The sequence below is a fragment of the Dermacentor silvarum genome, chromosome 5, assembly GCF_013339745.2.
Source record: "Dermacentor silvarum isolate Dsil-2018 chromosome 5, BIME_Dsil_1.4, whole genome shotgun sequence".
Taxonomy (NCBI): domain Eukaryota; kingdom Metazoa; phylum Arthropoda; class Arachnida; order Ixodida; family Ixodidae; genus Dermacentor; species Dermacentor silvarum.
The window spans coordinates 170,955,043-170,981,948 of NC_051158.1; the positions used below are offsets into that span (position 1 = coordinate 170,955,043).

The window sequence follows — 26,906 nt, forward strand, 5'->3', positions numbered from 1 at the left end:
AGAAAGCAAGCGAAGATCGAGGTTCAAAGTCCCAACATGGCAAAGTTTCACAGCAAGATAACCGGACTGGTCGCACATCCGCCCACATCTGCTCGGCGCTGTTCCACTCCCTGCCTCACTACCTGCCTCATAGAAACATAGCGATGGCTCCAGAGCCCGACTACCGGCGTACAAAGTGACCAGTGCCGCAGACGCTCCGACGGAAATCCAACTCAATGGTACTCTCTCGCAGAATCGGTGTGGGAGTGTAACAGCTATTTTAAAAGCATAACGACAGAATGTTCAGTGCAATTTGTAGCCACAATCATGCAAGAAATGACATCCGGCTGCGGAACAAAACAGAATTGAACCAAGGGAATGAAAATTGCAGCGCATACCGGTTGATACGCCATCGGCCCCGTTGCGCGAGCTTGTCTGCGTTGTGTCTCTTCTAAATACAGTCGAACCAGTTTATAACGAACGGAAAAACGAGAGTGACGCCGTCGTGGCATACGATATCTCATCGGCGCATGCGCCTGCGCACGCTTCCACCCTGGAGATGTGCCTTGAAAACGCGTGACCACGCACTTTCAGCGCCTTGTCTGTCGTACTCACTTTGTCCCGTTCTAGTGCTGTTTGTTCCCATTTTAACGCGTGAACTGCTTCACGGCTTCCGAAATCTGCACCAGGCGGTCGCTCACTCATCTCGAAAGCCGTATCATCACCGCAGTTGGACTGGAGCCGTGCACGCGCTGCCGTGCGCCCAGTTTGGTCGCGCTTCTGTGCTTAGGCACTTTGCGTATGCCCTCTTTTTACCATGACCGGGTTCGAAGCGTTCGTTGTAGCAGTACGGCGATTTGAAAAACATTCGTTATATCTGGAAGCAGTTTCCATAGGGAGGGTCGGAAAATCGTAAATGCACTAAAATGTGGTCGTTATAAGCGATATATCGTTATGTCTGGGATCGTTACAAGTGGGTTCGACTGTAGTGAAGAATTTACTCTGGGACCTTAAAAAGTTTTCCTTAGTAACCGAGTGTCTCTTGTAACCATGTCTCTTGTAAACAATGTTGTTAACATGGCAAACATGGGAAAACCAACCAAACCATTTTCAAATGTCTCTTGTAGCCGTGTCTCTTATAACCGAGTGTCTCTTCTAGCCGTGTCTCTTGTAGCCGTGTCTCTTGTAGCTGTGTCTCATGTAGCCATGTCTCTTGTAATGAGATTTTACTGTAACTTGATCAGGGATGGAAGCGGCCAAGAGTGTTTTGGAGTAGCTCTGGGAGCAGCAAATTTGTTAGATTGGGAAATCATACGTAACGGGATCAGGCAATCACTTTCGTAGATAGTTTCGCATGATTCGGCAAAGAAAGTGTTCCCAACAAGTGTTTCTGGCGCTGCCCTAAGCTCGCTATCAGCGCTATCGAGGGGTTGGTTGCCGGGACGTGCCGAATCTCGTGAAAGCAAAACTATTTCCAAAAGTAATTGCCCGAGAATCATATTTGAGCCGTCGAGATTGTTTGAGGCTTAAGTACTTCTTAAAAGACTGCACAGTTATTATATGGAGGTTTAACTGTATTTGTTTGCACTTAGAGTGCCGGGCAACTTGCAGCAACTTCATTATTCATTTTCGTATTTAGCATTTCTCTAGTGTAAAAAGCTTTCCCTGCATAATTACTGCATGCCCCAACTACGCATCAATTTTCAAGGGAGAAAATGCAAAATATGCGAATAAGTACAGTACAGTCAAACCTCCATATACAGTGGAATCTCGATGATACGAATCTCACGGGGTCACGAAAAATATTCGTATTAGCCGAAATTCGTATCATCGAAACACAATTAAAACTAGCTAAATTAAAGAGTCGGAGGTGAACTCACTCAGGCACACGCACGTAAAAAGCATTTACAGTATACATTACTTATAACGTAACTGTTTATAGTGCAGAACTGGCTACAACGCGGCCTTTTCCGACTCCCGTTTACCCTCCCATAGAACTCCATGTAATGTATACACATACCGCTTACAGTGCAGCCGCGTGAGACGAAATACCGGTTATAATGCGGCGGCTTCCGCTGGAAAATCTCGCCGACAAGGGCAGCAGCGAGCACGCTTCTCAACGAGGTGCGCTCACCGACGGGAGAGGAGATCAACGAGGGCGATGCGGAGGAGGAGCACGAGACGTGAAGCACGAGTCCAAGGGCAATAAAATCGTTGCTGCATGCCGTATGTGCGAGTGAAAGCGCGCCTTTTTTCGCCTTCCCGCACGGAGAGCGAACGCACAACGGAGAGCAAACGCGACTTCCATCACGGCCGGGGCGCGCCAGTCGAGCCCGGCCCTGCTTCCGTCGCACGAAAGGCCGGCGGGGTATGGGAGGGAGGGAGGGAGGGAGGGAGGGAGGGAGGGGGGGAGGAGGGGGGGGGCGACGCTGTGCTGTGGGGCACCAAATGCGTATCTTGCAACCGGGCGCAAGGGTAACTGGCGACACAATCTCCCACGCGAAAGGAGCAAAGCGGGAAGGCAGCGCAGGAGGGAGGGGGCTTCTACTCTGCCAACAAATGCGTTCTTGTACTTTGCGCCTGTGCCGGCTGTCGGGGTTGTTGCGCGCACTGTATCTTGAAAGCAATCTCCACGCGGCTCTGACCTTTGTATGCGCTGTGCTTACGCCGCTCAGTTTCCGTTGAAGCGACAGATCGCACTTCCCCATGCCTGCGTGGGGAAAAGCGCAAAAGCAAGAAAAGCGCCACCGCGTCAAACTCTTCGCGTCCAGTCGCGGCCTCCGCGCTGTCTGGCGCCGCGTCCGCGCCTCCGCACCAAAAGAGAAAGGGAGAAAGTGCATAACTGCGCGCTGTTCTCTTTCGCGGCCATCGGCGGGTCGGCGTTTATTCGTATCAACCGACGCGGGTCGAAAATCGATTCGTAACAACCGTTCTCTAGCACATTGCAAAGTAATGGGGCTCGGCCGGGACCACAGAAAAATTCGTATCATCCGGAAATTCGTATTAGCCGTGATGTATCATCGAGATTCCACTGTAACAAACATGGATATGACAAAGTAAATGTAAAATGTTTCTCGTCTATATCAGTGTGTAGCAGATATATGTTTGCAACGAATATATGACAAAGGTATTCTTGTTTCAGATCCAACTTCATTACGGTGAAGTTGAACTATACAGTCATTTTGGACTGATTAAGGACCCCGATAACACCCGAAAAATCAGGTAGTCCAAACACTGAATGCATGCCTTTTACTGCCTTCGAAAACTCGAATCACTGCAGCCATGTCTGAAATAGCTCTGAAGGCTTGCCAGTAAGGGTGTGCAAATACCGGTGGAGATTTAGTAGAATAGTAGCACTGAACAGTAGACCGTATTTTGTTTGCCTTCCCTCTCATTACTTTTGCACTGGTCCGTCGCTACCGCCACTGCCTGCCGCTTACCCACCTCCCACCGAGGAGCGTGCATGAACCAGTACTGACCGGGTGCAGGGTGACCCAGTGTGCCATGACGGCAGCGGTCATCATGCGCTGCAGGGCACTCTTGGAGGCCAGGTGGAAGAGCACCAGCCGGGCAAAGCTCTCCACGGGGCTCTCCACGGGCGGCACCTCCAAGCCGGGCATCGGGCGAGTCACAAAACCAGACAGCAGGCCAAGCAGCCTGCACAACGACAAAACATGACGGGAAGAACTTTAACCATCATTGACAGAAAACTGGTCATCAACGCTGGTGTACACACAGTCGAACACCTCTACAACAAATGCTGCTACAACGAAACAACCTGTATAATGAAGGACTGATTACGTCCCAGCCAAATTTCTACCTTTAATGTATATTATGCATTCGACCTTTCATGTGTATTATGCATGCCTCTACCACACAACGAATATGGCTGTACAAAGAAGGAATTCAGGCATCCCTGACTGCCGATTTGTTTCTATACAGTGCTGTCGCCACTGCCCTATGCAGACATCACCAAGGTGTGCGCACAGCATTAATGGCAGCACTAGCGATGCACGTGACGAGCGTGCCCATACGCTGCTTGCTGCAACACATCAGTGGATGTGATGGCCGACAAATACAGTAGAACCTCGTTCATACGTTTTCAAAAGATACGCGAAAAATAAACGTACGATCCGGGAAAACGTACGATCCGAATCCAGTAAAAATTGAAGCTGACAAGCCCATATTGAGGTACAAAGGCAGAAAACATTTATTTCTTGCAAAACATAGTTACAGCCGAATCTCGTTAATTCGAACTGATGCTGTGGTCCTGTCAAAGTTATGTGTATTCCAAGGGGCGAGAACGCTCGGTAATTCGAACGCGAAAGCATTTGCGACTGTTAATTCGAACATAACCGCGCACCGACAATGCTCTCAGCAGCACGCCAAATCACGTGGAGGCGCCTCCTACTGGCAACGCTCCAACACTGCTATAAAGCAAAAGCTTAGGAGAGACCCCTCAACGCCGCGCGGAGAAATAAAAAATTAAGAAAAAAAATACTGCGGCAAAAATTTCCTCTCTCAAATGGTAAGGTCGCCATTTCAGCGTCGCGCCGGAACACGCATGTACGCGCCGACGTCTCAGCCAACGCAGCGGCTGCAGCGCAGAGGGAAGCAATGTGGAGGCCCAGTCCGGCCAACGAAAATGCCCACACCGGCCAACGCTCGCTTCAACGGCAGAAAACGAAACCACTGAAACGAAACTTAGGGGAGCGGGTTAAGCTGGCGCCGGGTCGGCGGGCATGCACGGACAGTCGAAGGTGAGGGAGCTATGAGGGAGTTAAGAGGGAGGGCGAGGGGAGCCACCGAAGCGACGGAGTTGCCGAGGCTAAATGCGCTTGCTTCCCTGCCGCCCTCCTCCCTCACCTTCGACGCAGTCTCCGCACGCGCGCATCGCCGAGCCGGCACGGCCCGCTCCCTGAAGTTTCGTTCGCTGCCATTATCGGCATGCGAGAGAGAGAGACTGTGGTTGTGAAGAGGAAGAGGCGCTATTGGGATGCGAGCGTTGGCCTGCATGGGCAGTTTCGTGGCCCTCGCTTGCGCGCCGCGATATTTAACGACTAGCACCGTTCGTATGTAGCGCTATGGTGCACAAATATGTCAAAGATAAGTCCTTCCTTTAATTCGAACAAATTTTCGGGCCCCTTCTAGTTAATTATCGAGATTCGACTGTATTTTCTGCTGGTGCGTCACACCCTTGGACAGGAACAACTCCTTTTGCGCACATTGCAGACCCAGGTGCCTTGTCCGCCACCACCTCTGCTACGATCTCGGTGAGTCGTAGCGTCCCGCCATTCGCATGTTTTTGCCGCTTAGTAGTTCGCGTTGAAGCGAGGAGCGAGGTAGCGCAAAGGTCAATTCGCTCGCCGCTGCTGCCGCGCTTCGTCACTTAGGACGAACGAGCACTGCAGAGAAGCTGCGCGGCGGCTGTCTGCGACTTAGCGCTTCACAAGCCTATGAGAGCGACCTTTTTGCACACCTGAATGATAATTTTTCACTGCAAAACGTATCATACGACCGCAGTTTGCCGCAAGGCTGAACGTTACTGCCGAATAAGCATATTTTCCGGGAATTTATTACCCGAATTACACATTCCTCTATGGGGTTATGTTCATTTTTCGCAATTGCGAACGTAGGAGCCGGGAAATCGTATTAAGCGGGAAGGTAACAGCGAGGTTCTACAGTATGTCGCAGATGATATGACATGATGATGTATTCGTAAGTGGCAATCGATGACATCATGAAGCCTCCATCACCAATCTTTGAAGCCATCTAGGGCGAAAGGACACGAATATCAATTAAGCAATAGGGATGAAAATACTGTAAACGAAAGAAGAATATTGATGGAAAAGGAGGCGATAGCGGCATTCAATGATCCGCAGCTTTACTTTGCGTAGCTCCTGCGTTTCGCCGCGGAGCATGCTGCGAACCTAGCTGCAATAGGTTTGGCTGCAGTCGCACATTCTGTCCAGCAGAGTGTGCCCAAAAAGAAATTAGCAACTTATTTCACCAATTCACTCTTGAATTTATGTTAAATAAAGGTTTTCGTTTGTTGAATGTACTTAGCCTGCTCTATGGAGAGTGGTACAGTGTGCGATCTCTACAACCAAGTGACCTGTATAACGAAGTATATCTCAGAGGACTCAAGCACTTCGTTATAAAGGCGACTGATTGTATATGCATCGACTCGTGCCGTAGGATAGGAGAGACATGGCCGGAGACAAAGTGTGCAAAACAAGCACATTTTCTATGGGCACCTTCGCACTTGTCTTTTTCCTTTAACTTCATTTAGTCAAGGTTTTCCACCACTTTAGACAAGGATGACATAAAAGGACACGAAGAGCTTTCGGTGCAGTTTCCACAATTTGGCTATTGTAAAGGTTTTGAGCACCTTAACACTTTCGTGACCGCGGGAAAATCGGTAGTTTTCGGGTAGTCTGGCTATTATTTTTTTTCCTGCCACAGGAAATGATTGATGTTGAAGTGTATGGTATCAAATTGTAGAAGAAGAAATTATCTTTTCAACGGTATTAATTTCAAACAGCATATTTATTAAAAATACTACGAAAAAAATTATCAAAACAAAAAAATCGCATCAAGAACGAGAAAGATCGATAAAAACATCAATGCTGCTTTGCACAAAAAAATTATTTAAAAAAATCGAAATATACATTTTCAAGAAAAGGGATATATGAAATCAGCCTGCAAATATAAGCTCTGTATCTACAAAAGTTCTTGAGGCACACGGGTACACACAGCACTTCGGAGCGCGATTCCAAGGTGCACTCCCGGCCGTCTTCGTGGACAAAACTCGACTCTCTGCGCGTCCGCCGGTAAATTATCCCGTCCGAACGACGTTTACATCTTGCAGATAAGAACTGTGACCTTTAGAACACGCCGGAAATCCTTACGTCAATACGCGGCAGCGATAACACGGTCCGAGAAGAAAGCAAAACTGAACGGCGGATACCCGTCGATGTTCCGGGGCGGTTTGCCGCACTTTCTTCGTCCGTAATGAAATCCGACAAATCGAAGTCGTCTTCCGAGTCTGTGCTGCTGCGATCATCCGCAAATTCGAGCCCAGATGCGTCGGAAACCGTCGAAACTCGCCGTTTCCATGGAGCGGACGCGCGCGACGTAGATGCCAAACGACGAGCGCTCGTCACCCCGACTATGCAGGCGCTTTAAAAATCCCCGCGCGGTGGAAAAGAGAAACACAAAACCGAAACCGATAAAATAGTCTCTCTTTTAACCCGCTCGATGGCGCTAGCTGTCCGGAGCGCTCGGAGAGGCGCGAAAATTCAACTTGTACCATCGACAACATACTGTCGACGGGAATAGGCGCGGTCACGAAAGTGTTAATCGGGATGGGTTCACTACAGCAGAGTGCTCTTCTATGCATACCTGCCAACTTGTGAACAATAAAGGATAAAGAAAAGGGGGTGAGAGGAGGGGGGAATTAAATTTTTGAAGTTTACTTTGCCCTGAACACACCTTTTGTGAGATACGTATGCATCTCATTAGCGATTATTTGTATTTAGACACTGCACACAAGCAAGCAACAAACTTGGGAACGCTGACATTGACAAGCAGCAAATTTGAGGTTTACAGTGATTTTTGCAGCAACATTGCAGTTACAGATTTTGCCTGCTGTATAAACTTGTCTAAATAAACTTGCTTGATACTTATATTGAATAAACTTGCTTTGGTATCCTTTCGCAATCAGAAATTTTCTAAGAACACCTTTGTATATGGTACAAGAGAAACTTTTCTGTGAACAAAATTTTTCATACAATTTGATGCTTCATTTATAAAATAGTAAACGAGCCCAAATTTATGAACTTAACAATATATTAGGATGAGTTGGTAGGTATGACTATGGCCTCTGCATCTCATTTTGCATTCAATAAAACAAACAGAAGACCTAATGTACACGTGCAGTGCTCTAGCTTACCCTATTTATTTGGCAGTCACAATTATAAGGCAAAGGTACCAGATGGGGAAACTGAGAAAAAAACCTCAAGTATGCACAGTAATACAGTCGAATCTTGATAATTCGAACACACTTAATTCGAACTTCCGGTTTATTCGAACTGACGCTGTGGTCTCGTCAAAGTTATGTGTATTCCAATGGGCAAAAAAAGCCCGGTAATTTGAACGCGAAAGCATTTGCAACGGTTCATTCGAATATACTGCACACCGACAATGCTCTCGGCAGCGTGCCAAATCACGTGGCAACGCCTCCGGCTGGCATTGCTCCGACACCGCCATAGAGCAAAAGCTTAGGCGAGACCCCTCAACACCGTGCGGAGAAAAGAAAAGAGAAAGAGAAAAAAAAAGAAAAAGGCAAGGTGTCTGTTTCTGCATCATGCCGGAACACACTTGTATGTGCCGACTAAGCCGGCGCCAGGCCCGGCGGGAGCGGCGGCGCCAGCACGGCGGCGGGCGCACACAGGGACAGTCGAAGGTGAGGGATCTACGAGGGAGTTCGAGGGATCTACGAGGGAGTTCAAAAAAAAAAACACCTCGCTTTATATTCAAATAAACATGGTAATTAAGCAAGGCCATCTTAATTAAGGAAGCGACTCACTTGGCAGCCGTGCAGCGGCACTGCAGGACCAGCGCAAGGGAAGCCACTGAAGCCACTGCCACCAAAGTGACGGGGTTGCCTAGGCCAAATCCGATTCCCTGCCGCGCTCCTCCCTTACCTTCGACGGTCCCCGCGCACGCCGGCGCCCTGCCAGCGCCGCCCGCTCCCTGAAGTTTCGTTTTCTGCCGTTATCGGGAAGCGGGCATTTGCTGGCGTGAGCAGTTTCGTGGTCCGTGTTCGCTATGCGCTTGCGCACCACGATATTTCACGACTCGCACCGTTCGTACGTCATGCAATTATTTTTGAATACTTCAAAATAAGTCCTTCTTTTAATTCGAACAAATTTTCGGGCCCCTTCGAGTTCGAATTATCGAGATTTGACTGTATGAGGCGATATAGAGTAGCCGAAGAACTATTCAGTCTCGGCAAGGATTGCCTGGAATACCAAATAAGTGGAAGCCGCCAGAATAATTGGTGTGAGTTATAAGCGAATTTTTCCTTGTGATGCGACTTCACAGCAGCCCAAATTTCAGTTCATCGTGCAGCTTTGCAGCAGCACACGCATGTAACTATCACCCTGCCATTCTTGGTAATATTTTTCGAATTCTCCGAACAGGTTATAGTACACAATAAAATTGCATGCTGTCAAGAATCTAAATCACCGGAAATGTGACACTGCTGTCCCCAAACTGAAACAGCAGCTGAATCTATCAGCCTCGCACCTAAGGTGGGAAGGTGACTTTGAGGCTAACGATTCTGGGGAAAAAAAAAAAACACCTCGCTTTATATTCAAATAAACATGGTAATTAAGCAAGGCCATCTTAATTAAGGAAGCGACTCACTTGGCAGCCATGCAGCGGCACTGCAGGACCAGGCGCTCCCGTTCCACGGGGCTCTCGTTCAGCGATTCTGCACCCGCCAGGTACACCTCCCCCCCACCCAACACTGGGGTCACACCGGGACCACCTTCGGTCGAACATGGCGGTAGTAGTGGCCCACAGCCCCCGACACTGCCGGGACGCCGCATCCTCTTGTCAGGCTGCACAGGCAGCGTTCGACCATCTTCTTGACACTTTGTCCCAGGGTCACCGAGAAAACTGGATACATGCTAAACTATCTATCGAAAGGTACACAGCTCTAAACTAGCTCTTCTGGGCTTGTGTTGGGCATAGAAAGGATCTTTGGTGCGTACTGAACGTGTCACAGTTCTTACAATGTACTTGCTTGTTTAGAACCTAGGTTTTTGTTGTTCTCTAGTTTTTTAAGCAAGTGGATGCACTGAATTGAATTCTGGGGTTTTACGTTCCAAAATCACGATTTCATTATGAGGCACGCCGTAGTGGGGGAGACTCGGGACTAATTTTTACCATCAGGAGATCTTTAACGTGTCCCTAATGCACGGGACACAGGCGTTCTTACATTTCACCCCTATCAAAATGCGGCCGCCACGGCCGGGATTTGATCCTGCAACCTCGTGCTTAGCAGCGCAAATGATAGCCGCTAAGCGATCGCAGTGGGTGCACGTGGACGCACGTCATATCATGTCTGTGTATAAGACTTCACCCTTCTTGCCAATAAAAATTAAGCTGAAAGTCCGTGCTTGTGTGTCTTGTCTCTGTCATGTTCCCCTCACTTGTGCGCAAAAACCTACCATGATCGAGACACACTGGGAGCTTTCCTTTTTTGCCACAGATGAGAGACTACTTCACTTTAGATTGTAGCACTCTATTCACTCAACTTTAAGTTGTTTTCATGAGAAATATGGTACAGTAAAAGCAAAAATGTAAGTTATTAGTGAAATGCGCAGCCTCACCTTTTATTTGAACACTGCCCGTTACCTGAAGCATGCAGGCAAGGCGATGAGAACCACAAACTTGTTATCACGAACCCCGTGCATACAATAACAAGCTCGGTATGCCATCAATATGCAACGCCACACACATGCTTCACGTACCTTGAGGTTAGGTGGAAGAACCAGCCACTGCAGGGCCACGACATCAACCTGCGCGTGTCGAGCAGACAGGAAAACAAAGTCAGAGCCCAACCAAGCTGGGCCATTTATTCGCTCAATCTGGAACAAGTGGACCACTTACCACAACCAAGCAGTGTCCTTATAGAGCCACTAAATGTGCCAACAAAAGAATTCACTACTAGAGCAAACTCCGCAACCATACATTTAAGTTTCTTAGAAGGGTGAAGGTTTGGGCTAGTTGGTTTTCCATGAGGCTACGTGGTGTAGCGCGAAGCAGGACGAGGACAAGCGCTTACTGCCAACTGAAATTTCATTGTCCAATGCAAGGTATTATATAGGAAAGAGCAGAAGGAAAAATGACATAGAAACAAGATACCATCAATGCCAACTGTACGCGCTGGCGTTGCCCAAGAATGCCAACTCCTTTCGTGATAAGGCCAGGGATGGCTTACTAATGCACGGGCAATCTTCACGTGCCATGCAGGCTGATTCAACAATGATGCGCGTGTGCTCAGACATGTACTTAAAGATTACTTTTGATTTATCGAACACAGATTTAATGCGCTGCAATGGAGGGCTAAAAAATTATGTTATCTATGTAATGCAATGTTCTGTAAATAAATGCAAGGTCCAAAAGGTAGAACGTCACTGCGAGCCATTATCAGCAATCAGCAAAGCATAAAAAAAGCGCCGCAAAACCATGATTTCCTGATAACGGCCTAGTAACCGCTGAACCTTGGCAACATTGCATGGCAGCAGTGCGTAGTGCAGCGTTTTCGCCGAATTGGGCTGCATGAATATCGACAGTAAGGACATAGACAGTCCTTCCAAATCGCTGAAATAGGCGTAATGCACAAGGTGCCACTGAGAGTGCCGCTGCCATGGCATCCAATATCGCACCAACACACGCCATTCTGTACACCTCCTCCCTCCTTAAAGATATAACAGCGAGACTTCTGGAACGAGGGCACAAACCAAGGAGTACAGACAAGGACAAGCGCTGTCCTTGCCTGTGCTCTTCGGTGTTTGTCCTCGTTCAAGAAGTCTAGCTGTTACATCTTAATCATGCAGGTTACTGACCAATGCCAAAAAACAAAGCTTGATGCTTCGAGCACAGAAACGGGAATGTCCGATTTAGTTTTTTGATGCCAGTCAGTGACCTGCTGTATTAATGAAGCCAACTGCACATAGCTACTGCCCCAAAGGATAAGAAAACAGAAAACAAGTTCACGAGATCAGTGAGCAAACACAGGACATTCAGCTACCTGCAGGTGAGCTGGGTGCATGAGCAGGCAGAGCCAGGAGCTCAGGTAGGGGCAGGCAGTGGTCAGCAGGGGACCCAGAGGGGCACCACGCACCACCTTCTCCCACACCTGCAAAGTCAGGTCGGACGAGCATTGGGAACACCGCATCACAGGGACAAGGGACTCCCGGTGGGAACTGGAGAGCAGGGGAGAGGTATTCTGTAAGTGTCCACCTAGTGGACGTGTCCATTTAGTCTGCTGCTGAAGTGCTGATTGACTGAGGGCATCTGTCCCTTTCTGATGCGTGCCCCAGCCCAGCGAATCAGAACTTCAGCCGCAGACGAAATGAACATGTCCACTAAGTAAGCAATTACAGACTACCCCTCCAGGCTAACCTCTGGTGAGATACCACAGTGCTTAAGAGACGACAATCCACAAAACAATATTGTCTGTGTGTAAACCCATTTAACAGACGTGCACAAATGACAAGAGATTGTGTGCAAAAGGACATTTACACACTCACAATGCTCAACCAACTCACACAACTACTTGTGCTAACAGTACTGTCATCAACCTATTTTACATCCAGTACAGAATGAAATCCTCTTCCACGTATTACCACAGCGTTGTCTCGGAAAACTCTATCCTATGTTGCCTAACCTACCAACCTTCTGACACCACCTAAACCTCTGCCATCACTGACTGCATCTTTTTTGTCCCTCGAAACTTACAAAAGGTCTCGGATGGCATGGCTAAAGGCAATCACTTTTCCAGACAAAGGCGGCGGCACCCAAGGTGACATCCACATGCACAACCACATGGAGTTAAACCTCAATACAGTCAGCGAACAATTATTCGGACACCGGTAATTTGGACGGGGCAGCAGCAATGCCACTAGCCCCATAAACCTAATGTACAAGAACAACCAAAATTTTGGACACCTTGCAGCACGTCGTGCGATAATTTGAACTCCCACTACACGACCGTGTGCTAATATAGTCACCGAGTCAAGCAAAATATGGCTATTTTTGAGACGTTGCTGGCCGCCAGAGCTCAGAGAACCCAAAACTAGCAATGCCTAATCAATCCAGTCACTGCCAATGAGAATTCGGTATATGCATTGAGTGTAGTTTCGTCTATCCATAGCGACAGCACGATAGTGGTCGAGATACGGGCTGCAATGTAGCTAGTGATGATCTCCACTCGATTCTATGCCACTCTTATATTCTTATAAATTCTTATATTCTTATATAGACTATTCGTGGATGGCCGATCCCATTGATAACGCGTGCAGAGCATTGCTATTAGCACTTGTCACGTACGTTATTTATTTCGAGAAATCCTCGGCGCACGCAAGCACACACAGTCTGTGTTCAGTCCAGCCACACCACACGCGGCTTGTTCCACCGACTACTTCCCTCACTCATTTCGCCATCACACACTCCCGCCACGCTGACCGCACACACACATTCGAGAATACAGCACATTTTTTTTTGGCCACTTGTACATGAAATAAAGTCACGCTGACCGCACACACACATTCGAGAATACAGCACATTTTTTTGGGGCCACTTGTATATGAAATAAAGTCACTTATTTTTGGCTGAATCTGGTATTTCGGACTCTCGATAACTAGGACGTTTTGGAGGAGTCCGAATATCGGTCAGTGACTGTATAACGAACTTCAATACAGTCGAACCCACTTATAACAATATTCAAGTACCATGAAAATTCCGTTGTTATAACTGATAATTGTTATAAAAAGGTTGCGTGAAAAAAAAAAAATATAGGCGAACGGCAAAGCTGTTGTGAGAAAACTACAATGGCAGGGAGGCCAGTGACCCTCCCCACCACCTTCATCCATCCGGCTATTGATTGTGTTGACTCGTTTAACTGTTTAACTCTGCTTTCTGCGCACTCTGATTGCGTGTAAGCAGTCGCCGCTGTTGGCGTTGAAGAATGGCACTGCTATAGTATTGCCTCGTTAATTAGGATTTCAAGGGACCGAAAAAATGTCCAAATTAAACGAATATTGAATTATCGAGGGACCAAGAAAACAAACAAATGCTTTCTACGTCAACACGCTTTTATTTAGGGAATGAATCAGCAGAATCCTGTTTCTATTTTGCACAAAAGCAGGGCGGAAGCTGCAGTTCTCGTCATCTCGTAACTGTTCAGCGCTAGCAGCGGCGAAGGCCTCGCCACTTCTGTAACAGCTCGGCCGCGGCATGCGTCTTCCGAGAGACGTTTTTCACTACCGCGCGCACATCCCGATTATTTTTTCGCCCGTTGCGATGTACACGGTGCTCTTCATCCTCGACAGCTATGCACCGAGTAAAAACGAAACTATTGTTTGCCGCGGCCGCTTTCGACGCAATCATGGACGGCGACCTTGCGGTTCTGAAGGCGCGCGGCCGATGCACGCACCGAGTCAAAACGAAACTACCGTTTGCTGCAACTGCAGACGAAACCGCGGTTGCTATCGACACCATCATGAATGGCGACTACGCAGTTTTCTTTAGGCACGCGGCTGATGTGCGTACCGAGTCAAAACAAAACTTCTGTTTGCCGCAACCACTGCGGACGAAATCGCGGCCACTATCGACGCGATTATGGATGGTGACTATGCAGTCATAAAAACACGCGGCCAACGCGGTACTATACGCAGCAGTAAACACAAGAATAAAGATTTTAAAAGCATAAAGCATTCCGGCATTGCTGTCATTCCAGTACGATTTTCACTGATGACTATGGCAATGCCGCTTTGGCTCTTTTGCGACGCTGATTTGCGACGCTGATTTGCGACGCTACGCCAGCCCAGCGCAGTTGGCTCGGTCCATTCGTGTTTCGGAGAGTGGCGCGGCGTAGAGCTATGGGCGCAGCCCATTCGTGTTCGGAGCTATGGGAGGGCAACAGGACAGAAGCGGGCGAGGCTGGCGATGCGGAGAAGGTGGAAAACAGCGCACAGCGGCATGCAACGGCTCAAATTTCTGTAATTTTTCTTTTCAAGAAGTTCACATTGCATTCCCTTTTGGCACGGACACCCAGTAGCCAGACTTCATCATTATAATCGATAATGCGGCATGGGGGCATTGTAGTAAGCGGGTTATTTCACCACAGAAAACATACAAAAGTTGACGGTGCAGCAGCTCCTCCCTGTTACAACCGATATACAGTTAAACCTGGATATAACGAAATTGACAAATTCTCAAAAAACTTAGTTTAAAGAGGATTTCGTTATATGCAGGTTCAGCACAAAAATTCGAAAAAGAAACGCTTACCGTATGTACTATAGCTCAAGATTTACTCCCAATACACTACAGTTGCGATGAACAATAAAGTCCCAGTTTCGCTCGAAAGGCGAAGCATCGATTGCGACAGGAAATTGGCAGACAGCTATAGGAAGTAAGGATAGTACAGTCAAACCTTGTTAATAGGTACCCGTTTAATGCGTAATTGCGGTTTAAACGTAGTCGCGAATATTCCCCCACCCAGCCCCCATTCAACCTCATGTATTGGCTAACCGCTTAAGCCTTAGTCGCTCATTGCCAACCAAACGATTAGTGCGTACTATTTTTCTTGTTCTACACGCACAGGCACAAAATCAGCAAAATCTCATGTGCGCAAACGTTCGATTCTCGAGTTGCGACGCCCGGACGACAGTCGCCAGCGCTAGTGAACTTCCAACTTGGCCACCATGACGTATTTCCTGCTCGTACAGCTGTTGCCGATTGCCGCGCACAAAAGCATGGCCTTTGAGATAAGTTCCCGGTAACGCGGAGAAGCTGTCAGTAGGGGGTGCGAATTCGCTGTCGCCGTCGGAGTAGTAACCGCGCAGAAGCACATTTTATGGCAAAGCGCATTTGTGCCGTCACCGTGGACGTCGCTTTGGGGTTCCGTGTAAAGACCAAACACGGCAACATCGTCGCCAAGCGCCGTACGCTGTGTGTACGTTGGAGTGAGCTGTGCACGCTGTACGCTGGAGTCAGCCGACTCAATCACGCGCACGCGAGGGAGAAGGAGGGGGGGTGGGGGGGGGGGGGGGGGGGGGGGGGGGGGCGGCAGCGCGCTTCCGCGCTTGGTACGGCGGGGGAGGCGTTTACTTTGACGGCGGCCGCCGTATCTTGAAAGCGATCTGCGATGTGGAAAAAGTGTGCGCCCGCGCGGGCTTATCTTCAAAGCGAACTGCAGACAAGGTCAATATCTTGCGTTTCTTCATCGAAGCACTCATCCTTGGAATGTCACACCAGGTACTGGATGCGTGGATGCGGGTCGTTTCGCACAAGCGCGAGGCGTCGGAAACGAAGAGCGAGCGACACGATAGCGTCGTAGCGTCGTATAGGGTCGCCTAATGTCAGGTTAGTGAAGTGAAGTGCAGAGACTTGCGCAGTAACCAGAGTGTGGCGCTGCCAGCACGTTGAAAATAAAAAACTTTTTTTTTTCTTCGGCAACATCAACAGGTAAAGGAGAGAGTGCCAGCCAGCTTGGCGGGCTAGGCCAGCTGCAGCACGCGGCGGGATCAGGTTTGAATGAAGGGAGGGGGAAAGGTAACGCCTGCAGCGGCAAGATCGCCGGGTCGAGGGATGCAGGCCCGCCTCGCGCACGCTCGCACATGTGCGCTTGCTCTCACCTCGCAGTCGCCGTGAATTCAAGCGCGCCAAGCGCGACGCCGCCGCTTCGCATTCCGTCGCGGCGGAGAAGGTGCTTCCGGTTGCTGCTCGCGCAAAAATGACAAAACTTGGGGTGAAATTTCTAGGTTGTCGACGGCGAAAATTCGTTATTTCGAGGGGGTCTCCCGCAGCCACTTCGTTACGTAGAGGTCTGAAATACATGTGCTTCTATGAAGTAACGGCGGGGAATAGAAAAACTTCGTTATATCCAGGAATTCGTTATATGGAGGTTCGTTATATGGAGGTTCTTTATAAGCAGGTTTAACTGTATTGTTAAAAAGAAAGGTATTGTTATAAGTGGGTTCGACTGTATACAGTAAAATCTCGGCGATACGAATCTCGCAGGGTCGCATGAAATATTCGTATCATCAAGACATACACAAAATTTTCTTAAATGGATATTTTTAGAAGAAAAGATTTTTAAGTAACGCCTTTGCTTGCCGTGAAGCGTAAGAAATCGAGGCTGACTGACTTCTGGAAATAAAACTTCCGGTAAGCATAAGCTAAGCTTGCTGACTGTCATAAATATGCAGTGAAATTGCGGTAATGCAAACCGCTTCATTGTGGCGGTGCATGTGCGGCAAAATGATTGTTTCGCAATCGGCCGGGCATGCGCGTTGAGTTAGGCGTCGCCCGCAATGTGCGAAAAATGCTGTAACAGCGGCGCAAAATGCATTCTCTCGTGAAGTTGACACTTTATTGACCACCTTCAGTGAGGAACGTTGCAACAGGTGCAACTGTGCCTCGGAAAACCTGCTCGAGGGCAAGCCCACGGTTGGTGCAAAAGCTCATCGTGTACCTGGTAGATGAGATCGAGGACGTCAGATGACGTCTCCAGCAGGCAACGCTGGTACAGCAGACGCAACATACACGGCAACAGACCCGGGATCCACTCGCTCAGCGGCTGCAAGACAGAGAGACCAAGCAACCTCAATGGACTTAAAAGCGGCCTTCCACATTCTCAGTCCCACCTTCTCTAGCATTCTGTCCTGAGTAATTTTGTCCCAAGGCAATTTACTGGCTACACACGAATAAAGGTTAGCATTTTGAGGCTAATCTTGCCCCCAAACAATAACCGTCATCTACCTTGCGTGCCTTTCATTTTCCTTAACGCTGTGCATACGGTACTTCCAGGTCACGAACAACATGAACAATGTCAGCACGACACAGCCTTCTTGACAGAAAAGTAGCGGGCGCAGAATTTTCAAAAAAGAAAATGCAAGCAAGACAGATGACAGTTATTATTGGAGACAAGATACTGCCATAACGGTGTAAGGTTTTTTTAAAATGCATTTACATCACATCTGACATTTCTTCCCATATTACAACTAGGGCTGTGCGAATGTTCGAATATCGTCGAATCGAGTAGTGAACATACAAATCATATTTGCACGGGAATATGTGCAAATCAAATACAGTAAAACCTCGTTGATACGATCCCGTTACGTATGATTTACCAGCGCCAACGTTTGCGATCGAGAACACAAAAAATCACCTAATTGTATCACGCTTTTTTTTTTTTTACCTGGTCATACGTTTCCGGTAAACACAATCTTTTGGCACCACCGTTCGATACTTCATTAAACTGTGACCGTATGATATGTTTTCCATCTGCTAGATGCCATTCAGATCTTTTTACGCTTTCACTTTTAATTTGTGGTCACCATCTGATGACAGCTGCAGGTATCAAGTATGGTACCCAAGAATTACAGCGCCACACGACGCACATAAATCTCCGACGCCATGAGCCACGATAATTCATTGCTCTCGATACGATTTGCACCGCATGCACTAGAGCCCATAACTGCGCTGTTATAGCCCCGACCTCCTTGCAATATTTTTATAAGTTCTCTGTGATAGGATACTATCCACCATAAATTTGCTGGGAATTTGTAAAATCATCTTTACAGCTTAAGCTTTAAAAAACCACAACATATTGAAATTTGCAATTTAAGGAATGTTTGCTCTCCAAGCACACCTTCATTATATAAGGGTTTGACTGATACAGAATGAACACAAGCAAACAATGAAACAAGTTGCAGTTTCACTTCAAAGCCGAAGCATCACTTGCAATAGCAAATTATCAGACGGCTATACAAGTAAGGATAGTAGTTTTATTGGCCATACAAACTTGTAAACGTTCACTCACTAAGTCAATTAACGAGCATGGTATTGCATGTGCACAGGCAAACGTGAACACATCTCACTCGATGACAGCGTACACTTGCTGTCAAAACACTGGCACGAGGAAAAGCAGCAGCAGCGACGAGCCAATTCCCCTTTGTACTGCCTCTCGGTTCAACGCGAACTAGGTGCACGACGCATACTAAGTGATCGGACCACGGCTCACCTAGACTCTGAACCCATCGCAGATCGCTTTCAAGATTGGGACCGTGCTCAGCCGTGCCATACACAGCCATCGGCAGAGTAGAACACTGGTGACTTTCTCACTAAGCTGCCAACACTGACCTGTAGCTGCCAGAGCTGTATAATTTTAACAATTTCGCAGACTCAACTGTAGTCGACACCTATGTAATGTGAAGAATTACAAGCGAATTACGGTGGCTTGCATGTGGGAAATGCTTAAAGAGAACAAAAAAAGCGAGGTAGCTGCAACCCACCAGTGGCGCGCTTTTGTCCGAGCAGAGGATGAGGAGTGAACGCAGCACCGACAGTCGCACGGCGACCGCATTGTGACCCAGAAAGGGCCACAATCGAGGCACCCACTGGGCCAAGGGCACACCATCACCGGCAACGCAGCTGTTGTTTGTGCTCGCCGTGTCGTCCGCGCTGTTCACCAACTTCTGCTGCTCGCCGTCGTGTAAGCAGCCGACAGCGTCGGTCCTGCACGTGACGAGCAAATCAACCACAAATGGTGTTAACACTCCTGCCAACCTCAGAATTCAAAAACCATGGCAGTGGAAGTCAAAAAATACTAAATATCATTAATTATTCAATATGCTGACTGTGAATATACTAAAGATTTGAAAACTTTATTCTGTAGGGATGTTGTGTACGCTGCTACACAGCGACAATGATCCACACCGCAGACAAGTAGATGATTTATGAAGTTCATTAATGCAATATTCACGTAATGGCTGTAGAAGATTCAGTCCTACCCAAGGTGGCAGTGACATCAAGTGATGGTGCCAATGTAGTTCCAGGAAATCGGGCCACAAGAAATCACTCAGCAACTGTATTTAATTTCTTTTTTTTTTTCATTGGTTTTACCCTAAACTATACCTAAATAAAAAATTGTTAAATATTCGTGTCAATATAGCAATCGTAAACTAGCACTAAACAACTGTGGCATATTACAATACAATCGTAAAATTTGGCACCTATAAATTAACCTACCGAGTTCTATAAAACCCTAAAAAGACTTATCAAAATTTGACATCCACCCAATCACAGCATTAATTGGGTTGCTTATTCTTTACTAAGCGCAAGGTTCTTAAATCAATTAAAATTAACCCTAGTTTAAAAATTCAAGTGCGAAACTACTGAATGAGGATGGTATCAAGTTCACTGTTGACACCCACTGCAGTGCTGTGTCGTGCCCCTCCTGAAACGCTAAAATATTTGAATAACTGGCATGCTTGTCTAGCGCACATTTCCCGTGTTTCAAAGATTGAATTTTAAGCTCTGCCTGGTTATCGCACATTTCTTTAGTTTCTCCGTTCTAGAAGCTGTCCGATGGTGTTTGGGCAAGATAAGGCCATCTGTTTACTAGAGGTCTGTGAATACCGAAGAGAATTTTGTATCGAAAATCGAGTCTCATCAAGAAAGAAAAAGCCAAGTATCGGATCAAATATCTCGAATATCAGAAAATTTTCCATAAAATTTATTGCGCACAAATTTTGACCAAGAAAACACGGTGCTGCAGATGCATGCGGGTCTCCTAGCATTGCGTAAGAAGAATGTAGCAAGCTATCAGTAACAAAGGTACATAGAAATCAAGATACATATATACTGTAGTCTACTCATAAAAAAGGGAACACCATATTAGTATGCCAGTACTTGATTACGGCTCGGTTCTAGTATACAAAGGTCTGGAAAATATTTTTTTTATTGCAATAGCAATTATATGAACATTCAAGGCACATTTCTGCCGTCGTCGTCGCCATGAGGCTCCCGTATGAAGTCCAAGGGCGATAAAATCGTTGCCGGGTGCGCCGTATGCTGCATGTGCGAGTGAAAGCGTGCGAGAGTGAGCCGGTAATGGCGGCTCAATCTTACGCACCCAAGGCAGGGGAGCGGGGAAGAAGCGCGCTGTTTTCAGTCACGCGCAACACTCCGGGGGAGGGTAGGGAGGCGGAGCGGGGGGGGTTCTACTCCGGACCACTGCATCGTGAAAGCCATCTGCATCGGGGACACAGTCCGTTGTGCACGGTGTTTTCGTGGCTTAGTTCGCATTGATGCGAGAGGCAGTACAAAGGTCAGTTCGCTCACTGCCGGGCTTCCTCACTTAAGCGTTTTGATCGTGAGTTTCCGTGGTCATCGAGTGAGATGTGTTCACGTTTGCTTGTGCGTGCATGACACGATGCTTGTTCATTTAGTTAGCGTGCCTATGTTCGCAAGTTGATACAGCCGATAAAGCTACTATTCTTACTTCGTATAGCTCTCCACTAGTGTGCTATCTCAATCGATGCTTTGCCTTTCAGGCAAAATTGCCAACTTTTTTTATCAATATAATTTCTATTTAGCAGAATCAAGTGCTTTTTTTCTCTCTGAAACTAATGCATTAGTCACAGTCTATTGTACTGAATACCAATGAGGTTCTCAGTTTAATAGTGAACCTGTGTTTTGCAGTAATCTTTTATTCATTGCACCGAAAGTTTTGCTTTCCAGTTTTCCTCCAATATACAGAAGGGCTATGGCAACTTTACAGCAGGTGGGTTATTGTAAGGCCAATCTGCACAATAGACAAAATGGCCGTGCATCCCGTTACTCAACAAACCGCTCCACACGTAACCGGCGCCGACGATAAAGAGCAAGTGTCATCCGCACAGTTTCATTGTCAGGTTCACCGTGATTTACCACGTGAATGATTCTGAAATCTGGAGGGTCACGCTAAGTTCGTGCGACACTCACTCCTCCTCCCTCACTTACTTCTCCTTAATCTAATTTTTCTGCAATAATTAACAAAAATAGTTTTTATTAAAACATCCCCCCTTAACATGTGTTGATATACCTAAGCGCTTTTTCTTTCAATGAGCAAAGTGGCTCCTTACTGAAACGACCACAAACTGGCTGAATTTGAATGACTGCAAAGGGTTAACTTGGGAGTTGTGGAAGCTAGAACACACCGTATTGCTAATTCTACAACACAATCCAGTTTAGACAGCGCACAATTTTCCTGGCCAAAGAAAAAAAGAATAGAAGTCAACTGCACAACATTTCAAGTGCATGTGGAAAGCGTTCTTCCTGCTTTCTGCAAGCACAACAGGGTGCTTCTTATCATGCGCATAACCATGAATTACTTTTTATGTAGACCCTTTTTATGCCAGAAACAGCTGCTGCCTCTACCAGAAAAAAAAAAAGAAAGATGCACGACACATCTGTGATGGAACCTGCTCTCCAATTAGCCTCGTAAGCCCCACATGGCTGACGTCAATTGCGGATGTGATGCAACAACCAGCCTTCACTAGCTGCACAGTCTCGCCAGGCTGATTAAACTGTGCAACAGTGGGTAATCAATGACTGCTCTCAACTTTTAGAATGCAAGTTATGGGGGAATAACACAGCTACGCTGTCTTATGCCTCTATTTGACACGGTAAGATTTGGCAATGGTAAAAGCCATGCAGTGCACCCTGTGCCTCTTAACACACATATCCATGCCGGGACAATGACCCACATGTCCAGATGTACATGCCGAGTTCAATACTCTATTCGAACATAAACATCAGTAAATGCTTCTGGAAATAAAGACGTTGGATTCAAGGCAAGGCGCGAGATCGATGCTGAGAATTTTCTAATAAACACAGTACAGGGAGGCTTGCTCACCCTTTAGTTGGCCGAACTGAGGCGGAGTGCGAGAGCAGTGCGGCCAGCAGCATGAGAATGCTGCTCGTTGAGGAGGTCAGGTCGTCCAGCTCAAGCAGGGCGTCCCACAGTGTCCGCACCACCCGTGGAACCTGGGGGAAGGGGGGGACCATCGCAGGACGACCGTCTCGGTCAGGGAATATTTTTCCCGGTAGAACGGCTCAGGCATGCTGCTAGTGGTTGCCACTTGCTAATTATTCAATTAATCACAGCACACTGGGAGGTGTGCTGTGACACTGTATTGCCTCCAAGATTGGCTCACATTACAAGAAACATTAAAACCCTCGCTAGGGCATGTACTCAAACGCACACATTGTTTATCTTTTTCCTGTGACCATTGCGCATTGGTTATCAACTGCTACAAATTTATTACATGGCACAGGGCGTGCCCGAGAAATTTTTCGAATGCTGTCACAAATTCTATAGTGGAAGACTCTTGTCTAATGATCAGACTCTGTGCACGACATGAATAGTGGTATACACTCTGGAACATATGTGAGCACCAGAGATTGTGTTGGAAGGTATGATGATGATCCATGCACAAATAGCGGAAGTGCTTGACCTGTACATCATATTTCAACAACTAATGGCTGTGTTTACCGTAATCATTGTGCTTGAGTTCTGGGCACAATATTGTGACACAAGGATGAAAGTAACAGTAAAATCTATTTACAGGTGATATTACAAGAGACAGGCAGCGCAGGCAAGTCCCTAACGCTGTTGTCTTCCAACACCAGCTCGTGCCCTTCTTCTTCCACCTTGTTCCCAGCGTTGTAACAATATCACCCAATGAAGAGTTAGTTGTAACTCCCAGCTGTGCCACTATTCTTTGTCATCTCTTTAGCGAGATGTCGTACAGTCATACAGTGAAACCTTCTTTAAAGGGCCCCTCACCAATCCTGGCCATTTTGAGCTGACAAGCGCTGCACATATAACGCACGCTAACGATCGTGTCTGCGAAGTATTACATCCTTACGCGCCAAGAGCTTAAATTTCAAACCAAACGCCGCTTGCCCTTTACCTCGCGGGCGCCGCACTCCCAGACGGAGAGCCGACGTCTATCACACAAGTGCACCTACGCAGTGCTGTGACGTCACTCATAGTAACACACGATTTCGAAAATTGTTCAAGGCTACATCATTTATTTGTTTAATCTGTTGCTTCAACAGAAGAACTAAAGTTCAGAGAAATGATAAAACATACAAACTGAACATCTGCGAGTCTTCGTTCTACTTCGCAAGAGAGATGCACTTCCGTTTCATCTGCTTGTTCCCACGCTTGCGCGCAGACGAAACTGTCATTTTCTACTGTGTTCCCCAGTGCTGTGATCACGTTCTTTCATCCTCTTGCACCTGCCTCAGTGCTCGTGTTTGTGGTACTGACTTATACCGCTAGTCAGGCGTTCTTGCGCAGAGCGTGCAAAACGAGTCAAATACAACAGCACACATGTGGGACCCTCACCGAATGTGCACTACTCAGCACAAATGCGAGAAAGAGGAAAAAAAAAAGAAGGCGGGGCACCTCACGCCATCCACCAGGTCCGGTATGGGAAAACACGCGCAAGGAATTTAGCTTACGAAGGCTAGACAGGGCAAGAGGAGAGAGTGTCTGCGTGGCCGGTGACGCTCAACGCCTGAAAATAGGGGTTCTCCGCACTTCAAGTATTTTTGTCTCTGCTATTAGTGAACTAATTTGAAAACTTCTTGGGGTGGAACATTCCTCAGAGGGCAGGTAACAATTTAGGTAGCAAGACCCGACATTTATTCAAGCGCTGCGAGGGTACAGCCATCGTGTTTCTTACCGTATTACCTAGAGGGAAAACTGGTGCCACCGCCTCTGCGAGTGTCCCAACAGGTGCACAAGGCTTGTGTTGAGTGAAGCTTGGCATAAAGAATGGATATGGCTTTAAAGATAAAGTGTTATAAACAACATCTGCATAGAAGGTTCTCATTCAGCCATATTACATTTTTCAATAAAGTCCACTCACCTGCAGTGTATAATCAAGCGATGTAAAGCAAGAACAACAGACGACAAACTGACGCAAAGCGAGAGCAGACCTTGTCATCAGTCCTCCAACTTTAGTGGCCCACTGATATTCGCTGAACTTTCATCCACAGTAAAGCCTTGTTATAAACAAATTGAAGGGGGAGGCCAAATAATTTCATTCTGTCCAATAATTCCACATAATGCGGTATCAATCTCTATGGGGATTTCAAGGGGAATTTCACTTCCTTCATTATATCCATTATTTTGTTATATCCAGTTTCCCTATAAAGAGGTTTGATTGCAATTGTACATACAAGCACAAACCCTCATAACTGAATAAAACATGCCCTTGTGCAATATTAAAGAAAATACAGCTTTTTACGAGCCTATTCAGCATAAAATGAACCACTGTAACAGACGGAACAGGTGTGCCTTCAAGGTGCCCTGGTTCTCCGAGAATGATGCCAATCCGAAGCAACCCCATCCCAGCATTTCCATTCATAGAACAGCGCCTCAGCGATACTTTTCCCTCTAGGTAATATTGCATGAAACTGTATGGGTGCAGTGTTTCACAAGGTGCCATCATCAAGCACGTACAAGGTGCCACGTGGTGGCGCTAAGCCAATTGAAAGCAAGAGCGTAGCACAACCACATTCAATTCCTTATTAGCCCCGTCGCCGTGACTAAACTGTCTCCTCACTGTGTCTAAAACAATGCTAAATACATAGAGTAAAAAATGAGTTTAGGCGGGCTGGTGCTCTTGTGTAGAAGCAGTGATGAATGCTCTTCTATAATTGTACTGCTGTGCTTTCGCTTTCGCTGTTCCCAAGAGCACTTGAGACTCCAGAAATGCTAGCAACAACTCCTACATTCCTCCATAAAATGTTCACACAAAAAGGGGTCGAGAGAACTGACCTCGTGTGGCAAAGTCTTGACCAAGTCCTCGGTGACCGGCACCAGCGCAGCGGCCGCAACGGCACTCACATCGTCATTCTGGTCCTGGAGCCCTTGAAACACGGGCTCAAAAACGGCTGGGATCAGCACAGATGTCAGGTCCTACAGGCAAGGAGACCCCCATCTGATTCCATGGTTGCTCCAAGGCAATTTGAATGCATATGTTTAGACTCAATTATTGAATTGCAAGAGTGTGTAATCGGTCATCTATTCAGTTGCAGATTAAGTTCACAGTCCCATATATTCATGGCACTGACCCTCAAAGGGTTAACTATTTCACTTTAGTGACAGACCCCCACACACCTTGCGTACGGCCAGCAGGTACTTGATGCCCAGCAGGCCGCCATGTCGAGCCTCCCATTCGGGTCGCTGTAGCAGCTGCAGCAGCACCCGCAGCACACCCCAGACGCCCACCCCTGCGGAGGAGTTAGCTGCACCGTCCGAGTCAGAGTTGCAGTCCCACTTGTCGCTCGTCATCAGGTTTAGAACGTGGCCCAGGGTCTGGGCACAGGTCTCGCGGACTGGTGCCACAACCTACGATGGCAGAAGGCGGGGAGAATGCACAAACAGCCACTTTACACCAGAGTCACACGGGCGCATTTCAAAGGCCCGCATTTCAAAGGCCCCCAAATACTGTCAAACTTGAACAACTTGTGCTGCTGCCAGAGAGCAGTTTTCAACGGCCACCGAGAGTTTCACTTGTGTCACATTACGCACAAGTGCCGCGATGGTCAGCATACCAAACCCGCAAAAAACCAACAAAAAAAGAACAAACTGATTGTTTGTTTGTAGCAATATAGGCGCATATATAAATTATTTTTAACTCAATGCCGACAGATAATGCCAACAGTTTTTAGAGATTGTACTGGCAACAGACATTTCTTCTTCCTGATGGTTAGAAAACACTGCTACGAGAAGGTGGACAAAGCACCACTAAAAGCACCACTAAATTTCAAGGGAGTTCCCTGAAACTCTGCCAACTCGATTGACTTTTGACTTGATGGTTGTCACATGCACCCACGTAGCAGCACCCAATTTGCCACTGAAGTCAAAACGCTATCGGTCCGAATGCCTTCAACGTGCCAGTGTGACACCGGTGTTGCCCAACTCGAATGTCCTTCCTGCTCGTGCATACCTGGCGACCTCTTAACAACATTCACATAAATCCGCCCCCCCCCCACATACGGGGGTGGAGGGGCAAAATAGCATGCATTTATTACCAAAGCTTGTCCTCGGCCAGTGCACTCAAATTTTTGAGGGATACATACACACTTTATTAACAATGATTTACCTTTAGATACAGCATGCACGAACTGCAGCAAACTTGGAAGTGCAGAGAGCGACAAGCACCTCATGTCAGAAGAAATTTAGGCATGCAGACACAAGAGGGACACAGACACTACACATTGTTTGTCACCCGCTTCCCTCCTCCTGTGTCTGCACACCTAACATGAATCTCTACTCA

The 26,906-nt window shown here is 47.3% G+C and overlaps 1 protein-coding gene across 1 annotated transcript in view; it reads right to left on the reverse strand.

Moving 5' to 3' along the window:
• Positions 1–26,906, reverse strand: part of LOC119453900 (TATA-binding protein-associated factor 172-like) — a 195,623-nt gene that overhangs the window by 102,602 nt on the left and 66,115 nt on the right. The window contains exons 9-17 of the mRNA XM_049667068.1: positions 25,745–25,975; positions 25,403–25,543; positions 22,463–22,593; positions 19,077–19,299; positions 17,255–17,359; positions 11,807–11,914; positions 10,524–10,571; positions 9,412–9,608; positions 3,459–3,636 (exon numbers count right to left, since the gene is read on the reverse strand). Coding sequence (XP_049523025.1) covers positions 3,459–3,636; positions 9,412–9,608; positions 10,524–10,571; positions 11,807–11,914; positions 17,255–17,359; positions 19,077–19,299; positions 22,463–22,593; positions 25,403–25,543; positions 25,745–25,975 — 1,362 coding nt within the window. The remainder of the gene's footprint in view (positions 1–3,458; positions 3,637–9,411; positions 9,609–10,523; positions 10,572–11,806; positions 11,915–17,254; positions 17,360–19,076; positions 19,300–22,462; positions 22,594–25,402; positions 25,544–25,744; positions 25,976–26,906) is intronic.